General features: G+C 39.3%; 1 protein-coding gene across 1 annotated transcript; it reads right to left on the bottom strand.

The window, feature by feature from the left end:
- Nucleotides 1-9: 9 nt before the first annotated feature.
- On the bottom strand, nt 10-24,509 carry LOC132258837 (ras-related and estrogen-regulated growth inhibitor-like protein). Its single transcript, XM_059756338.1, has 7 exons — nt 24,403-24,509; nt 20,590-20,818; nt 11,394-11,450; nt 5,426-5,502; nt 1,600-1,784; nt 173-362; nt 10-112 (listed from the first exon to the last, which is right to left on the bottom strand). The coding sequence occupies exons 2-7, from the start codon at nt 20,648-20,650 to the stop codon at nt 44-46; spliced, it is 639 nt and encodes a 212-aa protein (XP_059612321.1). The 5' UTR covers nt 20,651-20,818; nt 24,403-24,509; the 3' UTR covers nt 10-43.
- Between the last annotated feature and the right edge of the window lie 313 nt (nt 24,510-24,822).

The following is a 24,822-nucleotide window of genomic DNA, read 5'->3' as shown; positions in this document are numbered from 1 at the left end:
TTAAGATGTCATTAGGCATTTTCCTTACTTTCCCGCTGAGTTTCTAAATGCTCAGCGAAGGCCTCTTTTTTCTGTCTTTGCTGCTGTTCTTGCCGAAGATGTTTCCCAGAACCTGTGAAATAGTGCAGAAATGATGATCTTCTTCACTTTGTCTATAGGTGCAATATCTTACCTTCGAGACGCTGTTGACACCGAGCTTCCGCCTGATTGGCAACGTCTTCAGCAGCTGAACCGAGCGCGCTTCCCGGAGAACCGACTGGAAGGCTAATGAGACTCCTGCTGAGCTCTCAGCGGCGGAGACTTCGTAGAACAAGCAGGAGTACTGCAGCGACAGCTCGTGTCCATCGTCCACAGAGACTTTCCTGGTGAGTACAATCAAACAGAGTCTCGCTGTAGTGAAAGTCTCGGAGGAATCCTTCATCGGATAAGAAGAAGGGCACACTCGAATAGCTCCGGGGGTCAGAAGAAGCAATCCGCTGATTTATAATTATTGGGGATGAATAGTTGGGGGAAAAATGGGCAGGAGAGCAGGAGAGTCGCCTTCTGTATAGTCTCGTGGAGTTCACCTGGCTCTGATTTATGTGCATTTCCTCGTTCTCTATGTCTCTTTGGGATTTTGCACTAGAATTTACGTATGGCGAAGAATGCCCCGGACGCATTTCTGGCCGCGATTCTCAAAAGCACACGAAGAATATCTTGTTTCATCTCCTCAACAATAGAGGCGGTTTATCAAGATAGCCAGCAAGTGGCCATAGAGGAGCTCCTCTTCTGCTCTCGAGAACTATCTCGCCCCATTGAGAGATATTTTACTCTTAATATGCACCGCAATATCACCTCAAGGCTTTTTTATAGGCGCCACGAAGAGTCCCATTGTAAACATTCTCTCCGGTCCCTCACAGATGATGCTGTGTATTAGATTATAAAGTCACTTTTTGAATTATTTGCTCCGTGCTTTTTGTGGAGCACTCTTGCGGGGTGGCGCGGGTTGAGAGGAAGGCTGTGGCAAAGCTGAAGAAATCACCAGCTGCAGAGCGCTGGAATCTCTACACTATATGATGCTCTCGTGCTTTTATGCAATGCACAAAGGGGAGAACAAGAGGACAGGTTCGCCACAGGAGAGATGAAATATTTATTGGATGCTCTAATCCTGACAGGGAGGATTTTGTACCCAACAATCAAGCGGTAATGAGAAATGATCATCAACAGTAGCTAATCTTGAGTCGCGAGACAGACGAAAAAACGACAACTACAGCATGATTTCTGACCGAAAAATGCATAAAGCTTAAGAGATCACGACTTTTTTCCGCCCGGCCACTCACTCCAATTTCTCATTCACTTTCATTTGACGGTCTCAAATGCTCAGACATGATCATGATCGCCGGATTAGGAAATCATCAAAATTAGACGCTTTCCGATGTGATGCTTGTTTCTCCAGCTGGGAATTTTTGGTGTGATTTCTGCAGTTATTGAAAGTGATTTTTCGCATTTTCTGCCATCTCTATGCGCTCTTAGCCTTCTATTACTCTTCTAATCAATCTACAAATGATTATCTACTCGTCGTCTTTGGCGGTGAGGCGAAACGCAACTCTCTTGACTTACCTCGTGTGATCTAGATCACGTTTATTGCCGAGCAGGAGAGTGGTGTAGTAGTAGGAGGGCATCTTGAGCTTAGCCAGTTGCGACAGATACTCCTCGGCTTCCAGGAAGCTTGATTTATCACAAATTGAGTACACAACAACAAAGGCGTCTCCCCATCTCAGATGCTCGTACAGACAGCCGGCTTTCTGCGGAGATAAGCGAAAAGGAGATAAGTGAGACAATTGAGAAAGGAATTTGCATTGCTGTGTGATCCATTCAATTTTTAAGCCATAGCTGAAATCAAGCCCTTCCCGCCCATTTGCTTATTGATTTCAATGTCACTATATTTTCACTTTAAACCGCCCCTAATGATTTATTTCCACTCTTTTGCGCGTGTCAAGCCTCTCACACCCGGATGAGAAAGTGCGAACCTCCAGAGGGACGCGCGGTGGACCCTTTGGGTGATCCTTTGTGGCCCGCGAGGCAACTGAAAATTGAAATCAATGCGCAAAATTACATTGTGATGCAAATAATTGCATTCACAAAATATCTCTTTTGACGATAAAACAATGCTCAGCATTCTTTTCGACTGTTCATTTGCCCCTCAGTCGCAATTGCGTGAAACGATTATCGATGGCGTTAAGCGAGGTATTTCTTTTTCTCCTCTTCCCTAAAAATTTCTTCACGTGTGCGCGCCTTCTTTTCTGGCCATTTCTCCCAATCATTTGCATGTGAGCATGATCTCAAAGGGAAATGAAGGCGAAAAATGTAAAATTTGCCCACTGTATCGTCTTTTGTTGTAACATTGTCAACGATAAATTTTCTCCGTCACTTTTCATGGTTCCTTTTTTCGCCTCTTACATGGCTCCAACTTTAAACATTCTCCACACCTCTGGCACGCAGACTGCCGGAGAATTAGTGGGAATTGATGGTACTTCCCTGATTATATTATTTTAAAATTTATTTGAGACATTTTAACGCACCATCACAAATTTTTGTATTCAGGAAGCAAGAAATTCCCGTTGATTATATTGTATGTTTGTACATATTCAGGGGCTCGTTTCACGAGATTGTTTTTTTTTTTCTTGTGCCTGCTGAAAATGCACCTAAAAATGCACAACGACACGTTTCAATTGCATGTTCTGTGTCAGTCAATTATTCAAAATTGAAGGATTAATAAATTATTCTCGAGAGATGGACGGAAAAAGTGAATTTGCCGTTTCTCTGCCGTTTCCTTTGGGTTGATTGGCCACAGAATTCGCCACATTGTCGCGCAGCTTTGAGACTAACCAGTGGAGAATTGTATATATTTGTTGAGGTGTAAAAAATCCTCCCGACAAACTTCCTTTCTCCCGTAATTGTGTGTAATTTAACATGAAAAGTTGATTTTATGCACTTTAAATCATTGCAATCGCGCGCGCGCGCGGTGTGTATTAAATTTTCCGTTGTGAGACAAAACATTATATTAGATTTAATCAAGGAGATTAAGAGATAGGAAGTCTAAAACGAGAGCGAATATTTTTGCCAGATGCACTTATGTACATATATTTATTTTAGCGACATGCATTGCTGACTGCTGTAGAGTGTCTGGGCGATGCATTTCAACTCAGAGTGCTCTTAATATGGATATTGGAGCAATGGGCTACCGTGTAAATGCACTGACACAAAAAAAATGTCTGCACGGTGAATTGTGCATTTCCTCGAGGAAAATGTCACTGACATCTTCTTCCTGGATTCTTTCTGGCGCACACAGCTGAAAAACACTGAGTGTTAGGCATCATAGAGCACGGTTGATAAGATGTTTCATATTTATTCTTACAAATCTACTCAGGCGAGACAAGTTCGCGAATGAGGGAAGATCTAGAGTCAGATATGCGCATTGGCCCCATTAACCCACCAAGTCAGAATGATCAGCTCTTAAGTAGTTTACAAAAGAAGACATTATAGCATAACAAAAAGCGTGAGAGTATCAAAGACGTTTCGTAATTATTCAGCGTATTTTGAGTGTACATAGGAAAATTGTATATTATATTTTAATATTGACTTTCACATTATGACTTTATTTATTGCAATTGATTTGTGTGCACCTATTAGAAATATGCTGACATATTTCTCTCTCACTTTTCAATTTTGCAGCATCAAAACCGACACTGTGCAGCGTGCGTGTGTGCACATACAAAATGCTCAATTTGATGGTGGCAAATGGGTGAATTGAATGAATGATGGTTAGTTTAACTATTTTACATTATAAGAAGTCAATTGCTTCATAATTTTTCACCTTGTTAGAGTGAAAGAGAGACGCATGTCTCAATGATCATGGCTAATTTCCTCTTCTTCACCCAGTATATGCGAGTCGAAATGCATAGTGCGGATTGTATGGATGTTTATTTGTTTGAAAACAAAAAATATCTCTGTCTTTCACTCTCGCTGTTGCAGATTCTCGAGGAGTTGCCATCGGATATGATGGTTTTCATCTGCCTGAGTTGGTTTTTGGGTCAAAGATCAGTAGTTCAAGAGGCACAGACGAGAAATGAAATCAAAATGAAGGTGAAAATTAGGACGCATGTGAGATATGAAAGAGTGTAAATTGAATGAATTTTCGATTTCATGGATAAATTTCTGTTGTTCTTGTTTCGCAAGCAATCAGTCCGTCTTATCGACATCTCTATCCGCCTCTTCTTGCAATCGCCAAATTCTTCTCCTCACTTTCCTTTATGTCGTTCCTTTTCGCATGGGTGTGTATCCGCAATTATTTCAATTTGTAAATTATGATGCAACTTTGATCTGCAATTCTCCGAATCTGCAGGAGCGAGAGTGAGAGAGACCCACGATTGTCTGCGTATTGATCAACACTATAAAAGTACTTTCTTTCATTAATCCTTTTGCTTATATTTTGGTGATGGAGGAAGAAATAATACGCCCTTAAGTAACGATAAAAAGTGTAGATACGACATGTTAATATATACAACATGTACAGATGAATCAATTAAAAAAGAAGCAAGTCAGAGTAATACACTAAAATCAAGGTAATATTTTTACTTTCATTTGAACTTCTCTCCTTCTCTCTCTCTCTCGCTTCGGCTCAAATATAATCAATATAATACTGTCCCAGGTGGAGGAATGTTGCATATCAAATGCACGACAAAATTCACGGATGATGGGGAAGTGAGAAAGAGAGGGAGTCACGCATTCTCGCTAAATTTATGTAGCTACGATCATTTGTATTAATTAATTTATGAGCATCACCACAGGCGACACACGCAACTTTCTTCCAATCGACATATTGTTAGACTTTATCTCTTGTGCACGTTGTTTTCTTCCTCCATTGCCGATCATTCTCTTCCGCTGATGAGGTGGTCCATTTGCGAAAAAAACGACACTAATGAAGTTGACATTCGTTACAAATTAGATGTAGTTTAGTGGGATTTTCTGAGAATCAATTAGAAATGCCCGCAACTGCATCGACTCACCCAACTAAATGCACCACAATCAATATGTTTGCCGAGGCAGTGACAGGGAAATAATCATCTCGCTTCGCACGTCCTATACACGTGAGATTATCTTTCAATTTGTACCTTTCCACGGTTCGGCAGAAGGAGCACACCGCATCGGGGCAATTTATTTATTGGTGAAATAATCAATGGTGAAAAAGGCCACCAAAAGTCACAATAATTCAATACAATTTTACTCATTATCCCCCATATTTCATATTGTGTGCATGAGATATTCCTTTCGGATGCAGAGAGAGCAAATTGCGAAAGCTTCTTTATTTTATGCAATGCGTTTATGCCGCCCTGTTGTTGAGATTAAGAACATAAAAATCTCGTAATATTTTATTGGTACTTACTGCACATTTCGACGTGTCCATTATTTCGACCTCTGTCGTAACATTGTCAAATGTAACCGTGTGTCTATAGAGGAAATCTGCAAGAGAAGAATTGTACATGATTGAATATATAGATATTTTACACTTATCACAAGAGCTTGGCAGTGAAATAACTATTTTCATTTATTTACTTAACATATTTCGTGCATTTTTGCTTTTATATCTTTATGGCGTGGAAATAAAGTCTCATTGGCCAATGAAAATTCCCATTGGTTCATTTGGGTGCCTTAAGAAAGCCAGACAGATCATCTTTCTGGCCTTTAAAAGTGTTGATCTCGTAAATTGAATCGTCATGAAAGTTCCTTTTCAATAAATGCGTGCAATTGTTTCACTTTTTGACACAGATCTTTCCGCAAGGAGATAATTTTTGCAATAATTCGTTCACGCATGTGACTTGCGGCAAGTTTGAGTGAAGATGGTGAAGACATGCAGATGATATTTTGGACTTACACCAGGGGAGTAATGCCGCTGAATACAGTTGAAATGAGTGTTGTAATTGCTTTGGAAGTGTTTCTTTGATTTATTTCCCCGTGGACGATGGAAAAAATTGTACATTTAAATGGTGAAGATCATTTAGAAAGTTTTCTTTCTCAACTTACGCGCAGAGCACAATTGGACATGGAAGGGCAATAACAGCGCAATGAAAAGATTCTCATCCGTGCAACCGTGAAATTTCACGATCATCTTCGCCAATCATATTTTTGGTGTGACTTTGACATTGAATTTGTTGAAAATTTCACTTATCGTGACAGATGAATTAATTGTGCTGATGATAAATATAAATAAATATAAATTCCCCAGCATTGTGTTGTATGTGGATCATGAGGTAGCCGCCGTGTCCTGCTTGATCTCATTTTTCGCCACCTTGGAGAGAAATTCATTGTCAAATTGCCTTCATCACAGTGTGCTGATGAAAATTTAATTAACACATGAAGAGCATGTTGAATGAGATTTAACAGGACGTTTGGAATTGCAATTGAATATTCATTTGACCGGTGCGAAGAGTGTATTTGCAAATATTTTGATAAATTGCAATTAACATTAACGGTAGCGTGCGTGTTTGGTAACACTCTGTTTTCCACGATTGCATCTCAGGTGTCTGTCTGTTGGCACCTCTCAGGGCTTCTTATACAATTTAACTATGAGAATTATCTTCAAGTTCATGTGTGTATCCCTCTCGAGTTTCACTTTGCCACCATCCACAGTTCCTCCTATTTTCCACTTTATTTATGCCTCTTTTTATCCTACTCCAACCATTCTTATTTTGTACAAAGATTTTGTGATTTTGTCAAGGTTTCTCTCCTCTTTTGCCAATTTAATTCCACACAACACATCCAAATGATATGCGCAATGGAGGAGAGAAATCCCCACAAAGAATTATTTTTGCCCAGCCAATGTGTGTGATTTTAGAATAAAATTTATACAATGTGATGCCAGCATATAAAAGCATTGATACGAGAAAGAGAAAATTCAAGTAATTTGTTCGCAATGTTTAGTTATCGTTTTTTCACACCTCCTCTTAATGCAATTGCATTTAGAAGAAATATTGGTATATGTTCGGTGTACATTGAAATTATTGGCACGGTGATCTTCTGGGTGAGTTCAAATTAGTGTAACATAGTGAGGAACTGAAAGTGGAAAATTGGGTCTCAATTTCAATGTTCCTCACACTATATTTCCTTTTATTATTAACTATACTGTCTCTCACTTGCATTTCTTGTACTTGTTGCAATTTCTACCTCGCTGCAATTCTCTCTCATTCGGCATTTATGTTATTTCGTATTGTAGCAGAGATGAGAATGAGATCGCACCTTATATGCATGCTTGAGTATCGAATTATCAGCTAAAATTAATGAAAGTGTTTTCTAATCATCTGCGAATTTCACTGCAAAAATGTGTTTGAACAATTGTCAGCTTCTGTTATTTCAACTTTTTTCCAATCCTTAGAATATGACAATTTTGCGATTTTCTTACATTTGCAATGATTTTGTTGTGTAATTATTTCACTCTTTGGCACAAGTTGATGTGTGCGAGTTTCTTTGAGGACTTTATGATCTTTCTCTGTAATCTTGCCAGGATTTTGAACGAAACCCAAGTGCTCACAACATAATGAACACCCCGCACGTCATATCAAAAATATGGGAAGCCCTTGGTGTAGCATTAAAACTTTCAATCTCGCTCTCTTCGTCCAAACGCCAATTGTCCAGAATGAAAATGTAAAGGCTGTATATAAACTCATAATCAACCCATCGCACTCGATCCTCCAGTGAATTCATTTCAACCTTTGCTGGAAGCTTTGATTCGTCTTGTAAGTGAATGTGTGAACAGTGGAATAATTTTAGCTCGTGGTAAGACCATATCTTACCGAGATTTTTCCCTCCTTCATTGCTCTCTTATTTCAACTCGCGAGTGCTTCTCTATTTCCGAGAAAAAACGTGAATTTACACTCTGTAATTCCTTTTTCCCGGCGGCTTTAATTTGTGCCTTCCTCGAGTCTTGTGTCGCACTTGTTGCCAAAATACATGCTGATGACGCCTATGAATGACAGAAAAAAGAATCTACCTTTCACACCTTCTGTCCTCATTTTCTAATCCAATTTAATTCCTATTTTGTGTTTTCATCAGTCATGTGATATTTGCCACTATTCTCGCGCGATCAATAGCACAAATTTCATTTACGAGCTTTATATTTGCCCGAGATTATGGATGGAGATCTGGGTGGTGAAAAAAAAACCACAGTGTATACTAACTAGAATGAGATTGGAACGTGCAAAAATGATTAAATATGCTAAACGGTGCTGCGGATTTATAAAGTGTGATACGCGAGAGGCAGAGAGAGAACTGACAAAAAAGGTTAGACATAAGAGAGAAGTTTTGAGCTTGATTAAGTCCAACCAGCGCGCAACCAGTGGAGCAAAATTTCCCGATATTCAAATTATTGAATCATTAGCATAGATCTCTGTTATACATTTGGAAAAGGTTGTTACAGGGAATCGTGGCTAAAACTTCATATAAAATATACCGATGGATCGGGCGCGTTAATAGAGTGTTTCTCTCCTTCTCTATCATCTGCACCATTTCGGATAAGAAACATTATTTCGCTGTGGTGCGGCGAATATATAGTTTCAATCCCAGAAGGTGCACAAGCAGCGCGTGATAATATTGTGTATATAAAAATTGTATAAGGAATGAGGAGGATTTTTTTTCTCTCCTTTCGTTGCTCATAAAAGAGACTTACACGGAGAAATGTGAGGTTAGTACAATAAAGATAAAAGTGGCGTTGAGCGCGCGCGAGCACACCTTTTGCGCGAAAAAGTTGCACACAATATTGCATTTAAAGTACGTGGTAATTTAATTTATTGCCTGATTTGATGGTGGTGCAGATTTAAGAAAGAGAAAGAGACAGTATGAGACAGTTTCGCTTTACTTTACTCTCCTTTCGCTCCATATCCTCGACTAGATCAGCAACTATATCGTATCTGAACTTCGTTCGCCTAATAAACTCTGTACACCAAAGTTTGTTGGCTTGTTAAAGACTGACCCAAAAATAAATGGAGGAACATTGAATGTGACAAAATCTATAAAAACAATTGCCGCTGAAGTCGTCAATATCTCAGAATAATTGGATGTAAATTTTTGCTTTAAAACACTAAGAGTAATTTATTAAGTGTAATGCAAAATAAAAGCATGAAAAGGCATTGAAATAGAAAAATCGCCGAGTCTGTGCAAATAGAGGTAAATAATGAATAGTCGCCGATATGAAAATTGATGCCCTGCAAACATGAAATTTGTGCTCTCTTCCTCACTCCCTCACAATAGTGGATTCTATTAAATTATTTTATTGCCCATCATAATCATATAACAAACGATCATTAAAGTTCGATAGATCAATGCAAATAAATATCCGGTAAAATAGTTATGCTCACATCATATCAAATAGCCATTTCTCTTCTCTTTTCTCCTTGGCTGCTTTGCACACTGCACAAACTCGCCTCGTTACTTTAGGCGATATTCAGAGTCATACTTTTTTCGTCATCTCTCTTCTGACTGGCTATTATTATTGTTTCTCTTCTGCATCCATGATTTTTGTCTTTCCTCTTGTCGGTACTTTGGCTGTGAAATTATGATATGTCTCTCTCTCTGTTGTTCTTGTTTTTGTTTACCTTTCGCCCAGAACAGAACCAGTGACATAATAATCTATCAGGAGATATTTAATTATCCCAAAAAATTATTTATCCACGGAAGAGGCAACTTGAAGGCTGAGCAGAGGTTTTTCCGCTTTGCCCCGCCAATCACGACGATGAAATTTATTGGGCATCGCTGTGGAGAGCTGGCATCCCTCGCCATTTACTTCTTTGCCCTATTCACTGTCTCATTATTTATTTTTCCATTGCTAATACCAACATTTAATGAGAATAAGAAGTTGTGTGTTCACTGTACTCAGAGATGGGCTTTTTTCCGCTGCATCTCCCTCAGTATTTCATCTCAATAGTTGCTCGTGTGCAATTTTCAATATAATAGCTTGTCGAGGATGGAAAATATATAATAAGCAGAAAGGGGCTCGCGCGATCTCCATGGAGTTGGGATTTCTTTTAGGCCTCCATCTCTCGACCTCTCGCGAGGAAGAAGTTTTTCTTGAGAGCATCCGTGAAAAAGCCAGGGACAGACAAAAAATATTTTTAGCACGATTTACTCATCTAAGATGCGCGATAAGGGGGAATTTAGTAGAAAGGCTACGGCGACTGGCTTGGGATCAGTGCAAGATTTATTCGCAAATAAAATTAACAGTATTGCCAGTGGAAATCCATAGTGATTGTATTGTTTTCGGTGTTATTTATAGATTTTGTGAGATGCATGAATGCACGTTATAGAATTCTTTTTACTCTCTTTGCCAGTTGAGGGTCTCTCTAAGATGCTTTACTTGAGTGCATCAATTTCATCTATGTGAAGGGCAAAATTGTCAAAAAATATTACGGAGACAATTTCATATTTATTGTGAAGAGAGAAAGAAAGGGAGATTTGAGATCGAGAGTGAAATCCGCGAGGCTCAAAGTCACGAATTTCCATATGAATATTCCTGGATATTGGAAGAAAAAAGGTCAAAAATTCAATACAGTGTATTTATTTATCAATTGCTCGCCTCTAATCTTCTCTTAATCTCCCCCAAACATCTTTCACTAATTTGTACTTTGTCAAGTAATAATTTGCCCTTTTGCTTGAGAACACTCTTCTCCTGTGGCGCTCTGGTTTTTCGCTTTCAATTTGCCATGTGCAATTTGAAAATTGAAAATATGGAACATTCCGTGAATATTTCGCTCTCTGTCGTGGATGGAAAAGCAGCAATCTTCAATAGAGATCAAAGAGTTCAAAGACAGTCCTTGTGTGTTTATAGAGACTTCCACACAATGGCTTGGGAAAAAAATGAAAGTTTTAACTCTTCTTCGGAGCACCACACGGAGTTGGATTCAATGTTGTGTCGATTATAGTATTGTGATAAGATTCATGCAATATTCCTATAAGTTTTTCCCGCTGTCATTTGTAGTTTACTTTTTTCGGTTAGCTCGCGTTTGCATGTGCTGAAAGAGGATTTCTCGAGCAAGTTCTTAAATAAATAAATTGTGTCTGTGAGCTGATTTCCGCGCTCAACCTCTCTACAGATGTTCTTCGTGCACAATCTTAGAGACAGGTATTTGTTTTCGAGCTGCACACGCGGTGAAGAAATGATCTCACTGTCTGTATTTCAAACTCCAATAGTCTTCAATTAACTGAAGACACCACATCAATGGGCAACTCCTCTCCGCCGATCAAAACATGAGTGAAATGCTTTGATTTTCCTTCTCCACGCGGCACAATAGGTTCAATATCAAATGCACAGACAAAAGAGTTGTGAGAGAAAGAAAAGTGTTGGCAAAGAAAATAGGAAGACTCACCACTTGTAGAGCTGTATTCACCGATGTAACGTTTTGTCAGGTAACGAACTGTCACAGCTGCAGAGAAAGAAAAGAATTAATTAAATTACAAGTAGGCAGAAAAAAATCAGAAGTGTAAAATTTCTCGCATGATGAATAAAGGCCCTTTTTAGCATCAATTTCCTCGTCAAGTGCCTTTTTTGTTTGTCGAAGCGCAAAGACGAACAAAATACTATTTTCACCTTCAAATATGATCAAATGTCTCGTGGAAAGTGAAGAGTGTTGAGTTGACTCACAAATGGTCTGTTTTCTCAGCGGTTGAAAGTGAAATTAAAAGTGTAAAATTTCCTCCTACAATTTGAGACAGCTTTTTGTGTCCCTCCAACCACTTCATCGCCCAACTTACAATTTATTATGCTTTTTAGTGTAGCGATCTGGTGTTGTTGGAAAAAAGTGGCAATATTTTGCACTCTTGTCGGCATTGGTGGCGATTGCAAAGAAAGTTGAAATTCTTATCTTTATGGTTTTCTTCGAAATATGTTTTTAATGTGAAATAGAAATAAAATCTCCCATTGGGTGAATAAGAATAAATAATAGTGAAATCCTATTTGAGGCTCACATGGCAAATATATAGCATATTATCTGTAATGGTCAGCAGTCTCATAAGTCATGTGTGTTATGCATGACTGTAAAAGTGTCCAAAGCACGTGGAAAGATACTCAATTTTCATCGATAAACATCGGATTTTTCTTTCTCCATTCGCAAAATTTCAATCACACTCGCAGGACAAAGAACGCAGCGCGAAATCTCCTTAGTGTTATCTGTGAAAGTCTATATCATATAGTGAAACAACAAATAATCCGACCATTCAGCAGTATTGCTAATGATCGGATCGCCCACGTTGCCACGGGCTGAAATGCTGAAAGAAGTGGAGGAAATTCCCCAAACCGGAAGCTCAATTTGATTAATTATTTCTACTCCTCCCCAGAGACTATAAGATTTTTCCAAAAGCGATACAAAATCTCTTGTTGATTCTGTCATAATCTCTCTGCGTGCAATTGTGCCTCAGAGTATTATGCAATGTTTATCATTGTAAATTGTCTTTGGACACTGTGTGCGTACTTAAGCTGAAAAATATACACACATGTGTGCTAAGCTCAATGTTCATAAACTTGAAATGATGTGAAAAGCGCCAGAAACACACTTTGTAATAAATTAAAGTCTTTATCGTCTCATTGATTAATTATTTGTCAATTGAAATGAGTTAGAGAGAGATACTCAATAATGTCAAGCATTAAATTTATTTTCACACATAAAGAATGTAAAGTGGAAAATCTCCATGCGCGATCCATTTGAGACACAGACAGAGAGAGAATTTGCGTAAAAGTGTACATAATTAAATGTGCAAGATCATCATCGGATCCACTGAGACATTATATTAATTAATTTGCATTCAAACTTGTCAATCAGGCAATGGCTATTTTATTGCACAATGCTGATTTACAGTGCAAATTTCGCCTCTATTTACTTTTGATCGTATAAATTAGGGGATCTCCTAAGTTGTTAGTGAAATGAAGCTGCGCTTTTTTTTCCTGAGGTCCAATAAAATGTTGCAAAATCCCATCACATGCCATGAACATTAGGTTGTGAATATTTCATGCAAATAAAAGCTGTTGCTGCTTTCTTTCTTATTGTGTGATTTATGAGCACTTTGCCATAAGAGTCAATTTATAGTTGCGATTTGATGATGATGAGTAGAATGTTCCGTAAACAATTCAGCAAATTTTATCACTTTGTACTAGAAAAAATAAAAATATGGGGAAGTTGGCATAACTCAAAGTTTTTTTTTCAGCAAGATAATGCGTCTATAATTCCTAAACTCTATTAAAATTTAAGTACAAACTCAAAAGGCTCCCTTATCCGAAAAAAAGCGCAACAAAATCAACAAGTGAATTTCTGCAAATATAATACACTTCACTGAATATCTCAGCTCTAAGTAACCCAGCTTTCCCCTAAGATGAATGGCACATTTTCTAATTAATTAACTCGACCTACAAGTTCAAAAAGGAGGTTCGAGCGGTTTAGACCGTTTTTATGTATTTTTGAAAAATTACAGTTTGCCCCATTCATGTTGCAACCCGGCACAGCTTTGGCTAATAGACAAACGTCCATCGGTGCACTGAGAGGCTCTGCAGGAGTAAATAAGTGGAAAAAAAGAGGCAAGTAAATTGCAATATTTATGAGTTTGAGAGTATTTAACATGGAAATCGTGAATATGTTGCTTTTTCTCCGTCGCTCACACACAAGATAATCACATGGTGATTTTTGGCCTCCAAAGAGAAACAAAATCATCATGTTCTCGTGGATGTTATAACAACCATCCGATGGTGTGTCCTGAGAGATGTACAGTGAAGAGATGATTTTCTCAGTCAAAACACAACACCAGACCGACAGTGGGAGTGAGTGAGATGGCGTGAGAAGAAATCGACCAAGAGAGCATGATTTACATCATTATAGCAACAAAATTTTCTATCACAAATATTTAATACAAATTAATTGTTACAATTGATGGAAATATGTGCAAGTTGTACAATGTTGTTATTTATTGAATGCGAGATGCACCCAATGTGAAGGGGGCCGCAATCTGAGAACTTTCTAAATGGGGATTTATTGACTCTTGAGGAGGAATTGAAAGAAAATCAAGATCCCTTCCTGGAAGCAAACATTATTTATTATTGCATTTTTCAAGCACACGAGCAACATTATGAATCTATCATTTCTCACGATATTTACGCTTCAAAATACACTTTGGCTACCAATTCTGCCACTTCTCACCATGCACACAGTGTGTGTTTAATGAGTGAAAAAAGCAAGAGTCAGATAAAAATTAATGATGATGGGACACTTGATAATCTTAAGTATTTTGTCGACTTTTTTCCTCCGCGGGGAAATTCATCATGTGAAAGTGTAACATAATAAAATTAAAATTTAATCATCCTCATCGGATGTAGCAAAAAAGGTGTATTGTTGAGAGGCGCGAAAGAACATGTCGATGAGGAGATGAACAGTGCGCTGGTCAGTTTCTAGATGACATTTTCACACGTGAGGTGTTGCAGGAAAATGCATGCGCAGCGCACATTTATTGGTGGATTCTTGGCACTTTTATCTGCGCGCGGCAGCGAATGGAGGATATGCCTAAAGACGAAAATGTGACATGGTGGTACATCAAATTAACTGTTGACAAAGTGGCAATGAGAATCTCTGTTCGAGAAATCTCTCTTTTCCTCTGCAGCAGGTTGGCTGATGAGAGCTTTCTAAGCTACTTGCCAAACCCGCACGCACTGTCGCCAGTGAAGATTGTCCACGGGGAATGAACAGTTATCCTCTTATTTAACACCCATCGCGACATTATGCTATGCTTGCATGTTGTTTTCTATGATGTGACGATTAGGGAAATATTTAATTAGGAATTGTATTATAACGAAAAGTGTCGGAAATTGCAGTGTATTGAAATTGAGTTGGAATGCTGTGAATGAAGTGCAAGTTCTTGGCTGAGATGAAGATAAACAATATATATGAACATATATTTGAGGTGAGCGAATGCTGCACTGATGGAATGTGAATTTACGGCATATTTTCATCGTGAATGATGTCGATGACAAGAAACGTCCGCAAAAAGCGCGCGCCCCGTGGAAATATGACGCGCGCGCGCAGGAAAAAGCGTGGGGAATTTCGTCCATGGACAGTTTTTTTTCTGCCTTCGCTGGTCTTCACCATCGCCGAAGACGGGCGCACATGGTCAAAAGCCTCAAAAGCGCATATCAGCGCGAAGCATGTGATAGGTGGGCGGTGTAATAAATTTTTCCTCCAGAGAGACACCTGCGTTTAATGGTGGAAAAGTGCAGTGGAGATACAAATTAATTACCTCAGTGTAGTCAATGATGAATGTGCGTGGCAATTTTCTCACCAGATAAGAGGGTAATCGCGAAATTTGGCTGACATCAGCCAACGCCAGAACGAATGGGACATGAAGTTTAAGAAATCACATCTGTAAGATCGATTATTTTTCATTCCTCTGATTCATTGGATTTCTTTTACTGATGATTTAATATTTTGGCCATGTTTTACCTTTCTCCTTGATGTGGAATCTTTAAAACTTCATTATCCTCCTCCTGCTAATTTGCGTGTACAATGAGACAAACTGTGTAAGAATCACAGTCGAAATGGACAGTAAGAGAAACAGCGAGGATAGCAAATGCAATAAATAAAGAGCGGTATAAAAGCGAAATGCCACGCAAAATAGTCACAAATCGCGTCCGTAACTAGGCTTGTCTTTGGCGGCGGTGCAATTTTGAACTTAAACAAGGGGCTGCTGCTGGAGATGGATGAGTGTGAGAGAGAGAAAGGTGGCGGTATGGGGAGTTTTGAGAATTGTGCTGTAACACAGTCCTATTGAAAAGTTTATTATTGTTTGGCGTTAGGAGCTCTCTAAAGAGCCAACTAAAATTGACGGTGCTCAGGAAGTAGGTAAATGATCAATTGGGTACGTTTTCTGTGTCTGGCGAGATCCAGAGAGGAGACAGAGAGAGAGAGAGAGAGAGAGCGAGAGAAGGAATTGGCATGAGGGAGATTTACAGTGATGCTGATGAATGTGGTTTAGTCAATTGCAAATTGACTGTATCATTCTCCTTTTGCCTTTTCGCTTCTTTTCGCAACTTGCAACAATCCTACAAAACTCTGTGCGTACATTTAGCCATTGGAGTCTCATTTTTCACCATATTCACTCAGTGGTGGCCGCAGCGTCGGGGAAATGGGACTAAATTATGGGTTACGACGGGGTCATTCGATTATTTGCTGCAATTTTCAGAGCTCTCAGTTGAATTTCTGTGCTCTGCATAGAGGAGATCTCTCATCGCCGGCATTTTTTCGGCTGAGATGGTCAAGGGAGAGTGAAAGATTATCAGGATTGCAATTCAGGTCAGATGCATCGAAACAACATCACACAAGTGCCTTTTATTTTCGTGCGTTGACGAGTGGAGATGGATTATCTCTGACCACCTCATGTTTTACGATGAAGATGATGATGGGTTCAGGGTCAGATTTTCCCATCTCATTTGTACCTCTCCATATCTCTCCACATGCCCCAGACAGTATTTTCCAATGTGCATTTGAGAATTGAAAGCGAACCCCGCATGCGAGAGTCATTAAACTGAGGGAATTTTTATGATTTTTACTCCAATTTATCATAATGTTGGATATGTGTATAATGCTATGGTGTGTCTCACTGTTTTTCCTTTCCTCCACACACGTTGGTCTCTTTCTCCAAATGGATGGGATTTAATATTAAAAGTGAGATTAACGCGAAAGTTTGTCACTTGCGAGTGGAGTTTTATTTTTTCCTACACAATCTTTATACATCTCTCTCTCGTGGCTTTTTGCACTGCTCACTGTGCACTGGGTGGAGAGACAGAGAAAATGCCTTTTTATTTAATGTCAAATAATTAAATTATAATCCAATAAAAATTCATTCATAAGTCAATAAAGTTGAACTTCTCAATTTCATTGCGAGATTGTTGATCTCTTGGCTAAGATCATCCAACTGGTTTCATTTTCTCTGACTATCTCATGAACCTTTTACCTTATAATACCGTGGCATGGCATCTCGTGGTGGAGTTCCTCGATGGCGAGTGGCGAAAAAAGCGACGTGAAAAAGATATGTGATAAATATGCAGCCAACACTCGCGTTCATCAATTTTTATCATGATCACACAGTTTGTGCGAGGCGTGGAACTCATGCTATAGCCGCGAAGAGAGCAAAATGTTGACTAATTCGAGAATTATATGTAGATGGAGAATCCACTAGAACGCTGACATGGCAGGAATTGAGTTAAAATGAAAAACCCTAGACAGTATGCGTCTGGAATGTATTTATAATCCTCATTATACATGTATATCGTCATGTGAAAATCAATCACCGAGCCCGAGATGGCGAGATGGTGAGACAGTTAAGTGCCTTGTCCTTGATCTAGTTACTGTGTTATCTTCTGACCAACTCCCCTGGAATTTCTTCCAGCCACCAGCGAGCTGGTGATATTAAATTGCATAACTTTATTTCAGCACGTACTGTCTGTAATTCACATGCGGCATTCACGCGATTCTGTCATTTCTTGCCACTCTGTGGCTGGTACATATTGAGAGGGAATTGACTGAGAAATTTGTCACGTGGCCGATGGCAGGAAGAAGCGCGATGCTCAATAAGACTGCAGCACTGCGACTCGAGTCTTTGCCAATGGAAAATTCATCAATCGCGTGCATAGATGAGCGCGTTCGAGGGAAAAATTGAAGGTGTGGCTAATGAATCGCGCGTCATGTTCTGCTCCGTCTGACCTTCGTCTCCGCCAGCTCAAAGAGTTGACCTGCTCTGCGGTCAGGTGAAAAGCATCATAAATTATAATTAAGCTTCCTTCAAATTGAGGCACAATTGCAATAGATTTTTGTCATTTGTACACAACAAACGGCACAATGATATCGACGAGATGCTAAATGCCTCTCGACTCGCGATCCACGCGATGCATTCTGCGCACAAGAGGCGTGTGTGGTGCCTTATGTATCGATTCAAATATAACAAGAGTGGCGCAAAGTGACTATATGTGCTGGGGAGAATGGATAAGAAATTAACTTGTATATTGACATGATCCGTTATCACATGGTATAATCGAGGCTATAATTATTCATTTCTCACTTTATGCACATAGAGAAGATGCATGTTAACAAGAGAATGATGCACCAAATTGATGATGTCGACAGATAACCGACTTTGGACAAAAAACGAAGAACCGCGAGTGAAAAACACGAGACAGGAATTCACTATGCGATCATCTCCCAGCCTCTTACGTGATCCTCCCTGATCGTTTTCTCATTTGAGGAATGCCTCTCTTCAATCTCTTTTTCTCTCCCTCCGCGCAGACGGACACTCTTCCGCACGCAGTGGCACAGTCATCACATTTCTCTTTCCATTCTGGCTAGAACGTGACAGAGAACAACTTTGCATATTGATCTGGGCAGTGTGGTCAGTCGAGGACAACTTGGGATTGTGCTATTCCCAAAGACATTCCAAATCAGTTCCCAGCTAACTACGTCGCTGTGCAAGCGATCAGTGCAGTATGTGTTGGCATATTTGCATCATCACATCATCAAGGGGGCGAGAGAGGGCCGAGTCTGTAATATATTGACGAGAGACTCCAATAACCGTAAGGGTCCGGTAAGGAGTCGTGCGACTAGCTGTCATAAAAGTGTTCCTCTTTTTTCCTGGGCAAATGAGTCGCATTAGATTTGCATGTGCGATGCTCGGCCGAAGATATGGGTGAAGAATGTCCATTTGAGTAAAGGTGCAAAATCGTAAATTGCGCAGTGTTGCTCAGTGGGCAACGTCTTCCAGTTGAGTGAAGTGGATTTGCCAGTGATTGGAAGTGCGTGAAGAGGCAGAAATCCTTTTTGGTCGATTGACTCTTGCAACACGACCATGTGTCGGTGTAGCATTTTCCACCTTGCTCAAAAGGTACATTAGAAGGTTGGGAGAGATGTTTTCGCGTGCATTAAGCGAACAGGCAGATGAATTGCTATACACTTAGTTAATTTGACATAATACTGTACATACACGCGGCCTGTATGATTGAAAAGCAAAGAGAGCGGGGTGGAGATGCGACGGTGAGGCATTAGGGAGAGATGTTTATGCACGCCGTGTTATATCTAGGCATTGCCCAATCTATAAAATCGCCTCTCGTCGTCTCTAATGTTATCAATTATTCACGAAGTGCGTTTCGAAAGTCTCTCACATGGCTTTCTTTGCACACGGATGAGAAGAGAACAGTCTTAGGACACAAGATTGTAAGCTCGTGAGAGTGTTTTTGACTCACTTTTTTCCATTTTCTCCCAGCTTGCAGAATATATTAGTGTGATGTGGATGATTTTTTATCCGGTAGTTTTGGGCAAAAATTCGCGAAAGACATATTTTTTCTGTCAGAGGAATTTACACACTTCGCGTTGGATAATCACAGGCGGGGGCAGAGGGGGTGTCAATTATTCACCTTCTATACATTCCCACAAAGTTGATTTATATGATTTTTCTTTCTCTCTCTCTCTCTCTCTCTCTCTGGTGCACACTGTATTTGCGCGAAAGGTGAAAAAATGTCATAAAAAATGACCGCTTATAGGTTCACGGAGGTGCGGAGAAAAAAAGTTGAAATGATGATGAAAATAAAAACGAGTAGAAATGCAAAAATCGATCTCACAGCACATTCCATTCGGTATTTCTTTTTCCAAACTTCCTACTATTGAACTACTTTTGGACCAGACGCTTTGCTGTTTTTCCGCTCATGTCTTGTCAAAATTAATACATGTTTTTATCACAATCATCAGCGATATATTATTTTTGTCATATCAACCGTTGTTTATCATGCGATTTGCTCTTCACCTCTTTAACACATTAGAGATCGTCCCATGCGATCTCGAAGCGAGGATCATTTGTAACAAAAATGATCAGCGTGCAAATTGTTTATGTCACTAAAAGACTGGTAACATATCAATCAATTTGTGTATAGTTTTTTCCTGTCCGATCGCGCACATGACTTTTATTATGTTATTTTTCCATCCAACACCTTCCAGTCAGTGATTATCGAGCTCATAATTTAATGTTCAGCAATTAATGTCAGCTGGAATGATGTCGAGAATAATAGAAACCATCTTTCATGCCACTATAGGTGAAATTACATAAGAAGATCACGGGTGACTTTTGTGCAAATAAGCATATTACGAAATCGCGCGGTGTTTGTAAATATCTGCACACAACATTCTCTACTTAATCAAATTATAATGTAGATCAGCGAGAAGCTTGCCTGATTAGATGATTTGTATACAATTACAAGATTTAAGGCGATTAAAATTAAAATAAAACGATTTTCGTGTATGAATTAATGGAGCGCTTGTGAAAAAGGCTCATTTAACCAATAGTTTTATTTGCGAATTTTATTGCCTGGCAAATTTCACTGGGTGACATCATTTTTCTTTTCACCTAAAAATTTTCAGTGCTTCTCCCCACTCTGCTTTTTCTTCTTTATTGTAGAGCTATGTGAAAATGCCACTTGGCCACTGTGTGTCAGTGCCAAGGAGGAAGTTTGTAACTCAAGTGATCATGCAACGGAGGGTGAAAAAAACTTACCTGTCTTCCCTGTTTTGGAGCTGCCCAGTACCACCACACGTATTCGATTTAAATTAGTCATTGTCACAATTGTGCGAGTATATTGTGCAGATCCTTTTTTCTCACAGTATCACTCTTGATCACCCACAGAGGCACATAATGTCCGTGTCAGACGCCCAAGAAGCACAATTACCTCCTCGATGCCGCATTGCAGAATTTGTCGCTGAATATATCATTGTGACGTGAAACACTGCAAAGAAAAAAGGCATTAAGGTTCTTCCTCAATTCTTAAGGGGAAAAAGTCTGCCGAAAACACGTTTCTGAGGGTGTGTATGTGTCACAATATGCCACTAAATAAGGGAAAGGATGAGAAAGGAGGATGGAACACTAATTTGTGAGCACCTTTAACGTTCTTATGCGATCATTCGCTCAATTGATAAAAGTGTTTGGCAATTTTATGACCATGAAATATCATTTATCAGAGAGTCTCTGGACACATGACGATGATTAAAGCGCGAAGACTCCACTTTTCATGTTTTCGTCGTTGTGCTCATTTATGCTAAATGACTCGCCATGCTTTGTGTTTACAATTTGACTCACTTTCTGTCGCGCCGCGCGATCACTTTCGACGCAACCTTTTTGGGGGGAAATTTCCTCTCCTTGTGAGAAAAGACAACACATCCCATTGATGCTTTTTTTCTGACCGTGGCCAAATTTGTGAGGTCCGCGCTAAGACAATGCTGGAAGAAATTATGCAAGTGCTCGATGGAAGTACACGATCATCAAACTTTTACAATCACTGAATGGGAAAAATCCCTCCATGTCACGTTTTCCATGTCAATCACACATTATATCGACGAAATATTCTCTGCATTGATGTGCGCAGTCATCAAACATAACATGACAATCAGTTCCGCGCGCGCTTTTGCATCTCTTCTGCTATCACTTGTGATCTTTACAACAATATTAGCAGCTTTTGGCTTCACTCCTCCCACGATGGTTGGATTGGGAATGCCATAGTAATTGTAAGCAGTAGAATTTCATTTCTATCCTGAACACGTTGAGATTTTGCAATAATTTCATTAAATGGCATGTATTATTAGTTTATAATAAGAATATCACCAATGCAATTTCCTAGCTTATATCTCACTTTTCAAGCTCATATAAAAATTCTTTGAGTAAATCTCCCAACCATAAGCTATGCGAGACCTTATTTTACACCCTGTCCAACTACATGATTGAAATATTAGAGAAATGGCCAGAAAAGTGACTTGGCAAATTTCTCCAACGCATGATCATCATCACATAATCTCTGTGAAATCATATCTCTACCAGAGTGTATCTACTATCAAAGTGATTGTTCCTGTGGTGTGTCAGATTGTGTTGATGTTTACCTTCCATCAAATCCTACAATATTGATCCGCGCAGTTGAACCGCCATTGATGATTGTGCGTGCGCAAATCAATATATCGGATTTTTGCAAAGACAGAGAAGCTCTTTCACTTTTTGGGCAGCGCAATTGATCGTCGGTTGAGTGTCCAATTGATTACTTTTTCTATATTTCCATACATGATGTATGCAGAGTAATTTTTTCCATAACCTCTTTGTTTGGAGCATTCTCACGGAGAAGTATGAATATGAATGAGATCGATGGAAAGGGGGAAAGAGTATTTGTGAAAAATGTACCAGCGGAAGATACTTTTGCAGAGTGATCTCATTTCACTGTGAAGCGAGCGAGAGAGAGAGAGAGAGGAAAAAATGGACAAATTGAAGAAAATATTAAGTGATGGGAGGATTAAAATGTATCAAATAACTCAGTAACGGTGATTGGTTATGGTATTGCGAAATAGAGAATTTAGCAGTGGAGAAGAATTGTTACGATGGTCTGATGGAATGAAAATTGATTTTTCGCGATCGAGTGCGGCTGCAAAGATCTCCATGTGATAAATTGATGTGGAATCTTCACTTTCAAATTCTCACTTCATATTTGAGATTTATTGCCATTTATTTCTGCTTCACATTTGCGAGAGCGGCGCGCCAATAAACGGTCACTGACTGTCGATCATCTGAGTATCGCGTTGATGGGTTTTGTGAATGAATTCCACCCACAGTCGTGTCGCTCTGCGGCCCGTGTTATCGCAAAACGCATAATTGTTCAATATAAATGTCAGAGAGTTTGATATTGAAAAGAAAAGAGAAGCTGTGGTAGACACTATAAATAAAGTGGACCTGAATATATTTCCATATGATTTGAATTTATTATTATGACTTGGGCGATCTGTTTGGCGATACAGATTACCAACATACACATTAATTGATGGTCAATGAATGTCTTTTTTCCCCTCAGCATGTGTGATATGTAGTCTTTTTTTTGTACATAGCTTAATGGGTTGTTGTATCTTTACGATCTCCATGTGATCTCCATAGATCTTCCACCCAGTTACTTCTGGTGTGTAAATATTAATTTGATCGAGGTGGAGACTCATTTGAGTGTGCTGTAAATTGATCCTCATCATAATTTGTCCGTCCGTCCCATTATTCAAACATCGAAAATGGGTAATATATTTCGCGCAGCATCATTTTTCTCCTTTTTCCCACCTGTCGCGGATCGTGCAAAAAATTGTGCATACTCCAATGGATTTCTCTCTCCCATGGCATCCGTGGCGACATGGATAAAAGTTGGCGAAGCGCTCAACACCGTAGCATCAGGGAGGTGATTTAATGGTGCAGTACAAAAAGGCAGAAGTCTTCATTAGAAAATGCGAATAAAATAAATAATATCCAGAGTAAGAGTGAAATCCATACGTATGAATTAATTAATACCTGCATAGTGTCGTATATCACTCGGGGTGCCTCTAATCAAAATATGGCTAATTTGTCCAGGCTCTCATTCATCTTCTCCAACTCTCTATGAGGTCACTGTGAATGTCTATTGAGCACTTTGGCCATTTATGGGGGTTTTTCCTGTCTATTGTGTTGTCTTAGCAGATGAATCGACACGATAAAGGCGAGTAATTATAATGTTCTTTATCTCCTCGCCAGACATTGATCATCATTGGGCGAGGAAATGGCACACCAGCGGCAGCTTTTGGTCCTCACAAGCTCATATAGAGGCGGGGGCAAAAGCTCCCAGCGGGTGAGACGAAATTGAGGAAAAAAATCTCTCGTGTGACCGCTAAATAGTGGCTGAGAGCTCAGTATTCGGTGAGTGTCACTATCTCTCCTATATTGAAATATGAAATGTGACTAAATATTTAATCTAATCAAATATGTTGGGATATTTAGCGCTCATATGAGAGTTAATAATAATAATCACATTCCTGTGTTGGTCGCGCCGTCTCTTCGTGTATTTCGCGCTCGCATAGTAATATTTATGTGTACATTAATCACCCGGAACGAGATTCCTTCACTGAATATCTTCTTGTCTCACTCAATGGCGGTTTTCTCTGTTTCAATATAATTCCCAATATAACGTACCCACCAGAAGAAGTGCATGCACATATAGTATATATGACTATTTAATATGATCTCCGGGCAAGCTTTGAGAGGTGGCTCTCAATGATGAACCCCAGTAGCGTTTTTAGGCGCCAGTCAGGCAATTTATTCATCACACAAGTGCAAATATTTGTCACACACAAAGCAAGGCCAAACTTCAATTATATCTCTCTTGCAATTTCAAATGTTTGACTGACTTTTAAGTGTACATATTGTAAGCGTCTCGATGACGACCGGTGAGATTTTTCTCTCCTGCCATTACGGCATTCCGGAAAATATCAACCGCGAGAATGATCGATGTTTTATGTGAAAAGGAATTTTCTTGAATGTATGATTTACCTGATATTACTTATGTTGAACTATATTTTGGGGAATCAACACAAGAAAAATCACTTCCCATGCAGACTTTGTCTGATTCCCAGGCAGAATTTAGCAGTTGCAGATGAAGATGATGATGAATATTCTGCTGGTGTATGTTTCTTTCCTTCCTTTCCTTTGTTCTTTATCCTCTGGTTTCTTGTGATCGCTTTTTTTGCACACTATACCGATAAAATTGTTCTCAGGAAAGGTGCATTCGTCGATACCTCGACTACATGTGATCTCTTCCGAAATATTTTTGCCTCAATTCGGATTCTAACTGAGCGCCAAAGATGGCAAGTACAGAGCTTTAATGCTGTGAGTGTCCGAGATGTGATTCAGTGCAGCAATTAAAATCACTAATATAAATTGAAATTGCTGCAATCAGTAAGAAACACCGCT

This window comes from Phlebotomus argentipes, unplaced genomic scaffold (genome assembly GCF_947086385.1).
Source record: "Phlebotomus argentipes unplaced genomic scaffold, Phlebotomus argentipes genome assembly scaffold_4, whole genome shotgun sequence".
Taxonomy (NCBI): domain Eukaryota; kingdom Metazoa; phylum Arthropoda; class Insecta; order Diptera; family Psychodidae; genus Phlebotomus; species Phlebotomus argentipes.
Note: the sequence above shows the minus strand (reverse complement) of the source record. Positions and strands in the feature narration are given on the sequence as shown.